The sequence below is a fragment of the Cariama cristata genome, unplaced genomic scaffold (assembly GCF_000690535.1).
Source record: "Cariama cristata isolate BGI_N322 unplaced genomic scaffold, ASM69053v1 Scaffold44819, whole genome shotgun sequence".
Classification (NCBI taxonomy): Eukaryota; Metazoa; Chordata; class Aves; order Cariamiformes; family Cariamidae; genus Cariama; species Cariama cristata.
This window is the reverse complement of record NW_009636022.1, coordinates 1-4898: the sequence shown is the minus strand read 5'-3', so window position 1 is coordinate 4898 and position 4898 is coordinate 1. Positions and strand designations below refer to the sequence as shown.

At 40.2% G+C, this 4898-nt stretch overlaps 1 protein-coding gene across 1 annotated transcript; it reads left to right on the top strand.

Annotated features, from left to right (window-relative positions):
- Window positions 1–1234: 1234 nt before the first annotated feature.
- On the top strand, window positions 1235–3568 carry DNAJC25 (DnaJ (Hsp40) homolog, subfamily C , member 25; the record flags this gene model as incomplete). Its single annotated transcript, XM_009707757.1, has 2 exons — window positions 1235–1414; window positions 3098–3568. Coding segments are annotated over exons 1-2 (651 nt in total), but the record flags the coding sequence as incomplete, so codon positions are not given.
- Window positions 3569–4898: the final 1330 nt, after the last annotated feature.

The window sequence follows — 4898 nt, the reverse complement described above, 5'->3', positions numbered from 1 at the left end:
CCGGTGCTTGACCTGCCCATCTTGGCACACGGGCAGCGCGCGCCTGAACAGCAGGCAGCGAAATTAAGCAACTGCATGTTGCGACAAAAAGAAAAATAATCGTGGCTTTAAAAAAAACCAACTGAAAGGTACGTAATCCCCTCCAAATGTTGCTCGACGGTTGCGGCTCATCTGCTGTGTCTGTGTCTGAAGCGTACATCAAAAGAGAGCCGGCTTAAACATCGGGATTCTGCCTGACTTTGGCCGTGCACGCCTCGCAGGTGTCTCTTGTCCGGGGGAGGATCAAATCCTCCTGGATTTGCACTTGTGTGCATCACGGCGGGCTCTGCAGCTTCGCGTTTGTGTTCCCTTGTGTGGACTTAGTCGTCTTGCTTCCTACCAGCAGTCAGCTGGGGGGAAAAACCTGAAAAACCTTATTCAATAGCCCGTTCAAGAGTGCGGAGTGGAGGATACCATTCTGTCGAAAATCCCCTTGTATTTAGAATTTGTTCTCTTGAAAATCCTTTTGTGCTTGGAATGCACCGACTGAGCTGTATCTTAGAGGAATACCTTTAAACAAAAAAGTGATAGGGGCTCAAGTAGCGTATGGGATCTGTAAGGGAGGTTTGTCAGGGCAAAATATCTGTGGCTTGGCAAAGACAGGACTCGGGAATGGAAGAAAGAAACCTGTAAGTGTTTGAAGGCTGTAAGGGAGGGAAAAAAGGGAACTTTTCTGGCGGCAAGAAAGGAGTGGAGTTAAGACTGACAAGATTAAATTTCTCATCTTTTAATTACATGGGTGAAAATGAGAAAAATTCTGAGAAATTGTTCTCAATGAGTGGACAGTGGACAGATTCCACAGCACTGTAAGATAATTGTAAAAGATTTGTAAAACAATCTCTTAGAAGGTTCTTCACCTGAAAATCCTTTTCTAAGTTATATTTATTAACTCTAGTCCATCTGAATTTCCCATTCTGAAGTTAAAAATACTTATGTGGCTTTCAGTTGCCTGTCTTTATTTCACTATTATATGTCTTCATGCAGCATGTGCTTATGCATTTAAGACCACGTATGTCAGATGTATGTGGACAGATGACCATGAGAACAAATTATTTGAGAATATGAGAAAAGGACCAAAGATTTTCCTCTGTGCTTCATACTCAGTCAGGCTATTGCCAATTTTATAGTAGAATGGTCATTAATGAGATGTGAAACACAGCTATAACAGAGTAAGTAAAAACAGGAATCTGAACCTATGCATGTTTTTCATCTCATCCTGCAGGATGAAGAAATGCGTAAAGATTACGACTACATGTTGGATCATCCTGAAGAGTATTACAGGCACTATTATCACTACTACAGCAGGAGACTGACACCTAAAGTGGATGTCAGAATAGTGATCCTGGTTACAGTGTGTGCCATCTCTGTGTTTCAGGTAAAATGTCATGTTTATGTGATGCTGCTCGGTGAGTTTCTGAATGGGAAGAGAAGTATATGCAGCTCTTGGAACATGCCAGGTATTAAACAGTGTCAGTGAGGAGGCCCATTCCTACCTGCTGTGGTAAACCTCTGTACGGTGTCCATAACAAATCTGAAGTCAGGATGTACCGAGCAGATTATTGACTGCCCTTGATACCTTGAACAAAGGTAGAGATTAGTTTCTTTTAATGGTAGGGTATTTTGTAGAGAGAAGTGTAGCTTTTCTGAAGAAGTTACTTAGTTCTTCATGGCAGGCTCAGAATGGCCTGTTCCTGAACACAGACAGGACTAGTGCTCCAAATAAGGAAGCTGCCTAAGTAATTAAAAAAAAAAAAAGACTAATTGCAAACTAAATTCAAGAATCAATTCAGATGATAGAACTGAGTATCAGGGATTTACACTTCAGGATTCACACTTTAGTATTTTAAACACCACAGTGAAGTCAGGAGAGACGTAAATTCAGTTCAGCAAAGTTTGCTCTGAATGTGATAGATCCAAGGTCAAGAAACAGCCTCTGTTTTAGATAAGAAGGCTTGTGCTATTGCTTGTTTAGGTGGAGGAAGATCTGTAACTCTGTTCTTTAGGATCTGTTAGAGTAATGGTTCAAAACATCATTAAAAATACCCAGCAAGTTTAAGCTGTATCTTCATCTCTTATTCTGTGGTGCAGATAGCTCACTTTTTAGCAGGATATTAGAAGTTAAAACGAAAATATGTTTAACAGAATTTGAGAAGTTGAAATAATAAATTCCATTGGCTTATGCAGCCAAATACTTAATTTCTCTTCAGACTTACTTCCAATGGCAGAGTTTTGTTTCACCTGTTACTCTGTAAGTGGAGGCACTCACTTTCCTGCAGTCCAGCTGCCAGATGATTGCAAATTGAGTGTAAACAGCTGTGTAAACTGATTTGCCTCCCTCTCGCTCCTTGTTGTTTCTGCTTCTTGGCCTTTGTTAAGGTTGTATAATGTGTATGTATCTGCCCTTTGTCTTGGTGAATGGTGTGAAATGCTGCTACTTTTAAAAAGTTACCCCAAGAAGTCATGTTCGGGCTAGGCACTGAATTCAGGTTTGCTGTTGAGGCTTGTGGTGTTTTGTTTTTTTTTCCCCCCATTGAAATTCAGAGGATAGCTGGAGATTACAGAAGGATGTTGAATATTGTAAAGTGAATCCTGTCAGCCTAATGAGACTGTCATGTACTCGATCTGTGTTTAATTAACTGTTTTAAGTGGATAATGGTTTTATAATGAAATGTTCATATACCAGCTACTTTATTAATAAATCCAAGGGGGCATCTGAGAATGGCCAGCACAGCCTAGCATTAACCTTCAGGGGATTACCATCTTCTTGTGAACAAAACCAGTGTGAACAGTGTCTGTTTGTCCTTCCTAGTCACTGTGTATTGCTGTAAAATGTACATCTATAGATCTGTTTTCTAGGTGCCTTGCTAAGTTTGGAGGAATAATTATAGCTTCCGTAGTACTGCAGAAGAAGTACTGTTAACCTTCAGTTTTACCCCTGCTGTCATGTAATTGTGGTTAAAGGTGTATGGCAACATTTTTAATTTTCCTGGTAAACCTCCAAATAGGAATGTGCCTATATAAAAACATGGGTTTTGCTTTTACTGTTCTTCAATTACAGTTCTTCAGCTGGTGGAGTAGTTACAATGAAGCTATCAACTACCTAGCTACAGTGCCAAAATACCGTATACAAGCTACTGAGATTGCAAGGCAACAAGGTTTACTCAACAAGACTAAAGAAAAAGGCAAGAACAGACGATCTAAAGAAGAAATTCGTGAAGAGGAGGAAGAAATCATCAAAGACATTATTAAAAATAAAATAGATATAAAAGGCGGTTATCAGAAGCCCAAGATATATGATATCCTCCTATTTCAGATCCTTCTTGCTCCTTTTTACTTGTGCAAATACATAATTTGGTACTGTTGGTGGATTTATTGTTTCACTATTAAAGGGCAAGAGTACGGTGTGGAAGAGAAGCTGTATATCATACGAAGGTACATGAAAATGTCTCAGTCTCAGTTTGACAGCCTAGAAGATCGTCAAAAGGAGGCTTTTCTTGAGCGGCAGTTGTGGATACCAGAAAACTATGAGGTGGGTAGTTCTGGTGGAAGAGTCATTAAGTCCTAGCTTTTTTTTTCCAAACTGTCCTTTGATAGTTTTTTGGCCTTCCATGAGTCAGGGACTATTTTTGCCCTGCTATATACCCATTCAAGTAAAGATGGCGTATGAAATACCATTGGGTGCAATTGCTACTCTTGCCATGGGTAGTCAGTTATTAAATAGTCAATATGTAACCTTTTGCTTTTTAAACTTTCTGTGACAGCAGTGACAGAACATTAGCCACAGGTGGAATTTGCTGTCCAGAATGACTTGGGGTGCTGGGGGATGGCAGAATGACAAACACTCTTAGTGTTCCACAGAAGCTCATCTGTGGGCCATCTGGGTGGGAGGTTTCTAGAAGAGAAACTGAGACTATGAACTTGGCCTGCCTAAGGGGAAGAGGATATGTTGCTGCTGCTCTACATGCACTAGGAGAAGAAATGGGATGGTGGCAGAACTGCCTCTGCTGCTAGCAGGCCACCAAACATAAGATGATGATGCTTTAAAGGTAGGCAGGGTAGATCACTCTAGAAACTTGAAGAGGAGAATAGTAAAATTGATGCTAATGTAGAGAAAGGATTAGTCAACAGGTACATATACATGTTGAATTATGATGAGTTTGCTAGAAAACAGTCTGGAAGTCCAAAGGTTGAGTAATGTTACTAGTAAAAGCTGGTATTACACAGAAAATGTGAGACAAGATGGATATCCTCTTGTAGAGAAAAAAGAAACAGCACAGATCCCAAGCCATATTATAACTAGTGATGTTTTGGTCACTGAATATAAAAGCGCTGTATTTGCCAGAAGTGAACTCTGTTTTGCCCAGACTCATCTCCTGTGGGTGTCCAGCAGTTGATTTTTAGTGAAGAGTACATGAAAATTGCACCAATATAGCAATATTTATCCAGTATAATCTGCAGCTTTGGCACTTCCTGAAAAGGAAGTAGTGTCTTTGTAGGTGATTGCTTTAATGAGTTTTTCTTTAATAAACTTACCGAGTCTCCTTGAATAGGAAAGCAACTAAAGTGAGGAGCTGAACAGTATGTGTGCTGAGAAGGTACTCAAAATTTAGCTTTCTGAGCATTAGCAGTTCTTTACTGTAAGTTTTAGTCTGTCAAATGCATGAGCATCTAGTTCTTTAGCAAAAGTAGTTTTGGAGCTTGCAGCACTGTCTTACAAGTAGGTACTTCTACTCTACAGCCAGTAGGCTCCTCAGCTGAAGGTACTCCTACACTTCATGTTGGTCGGGGTCTGCTTCTATGTTGCTATTGCTTCTCTAAAAACAAAATGGTGAACGGTTGAACTGTGAATGCTTACACGT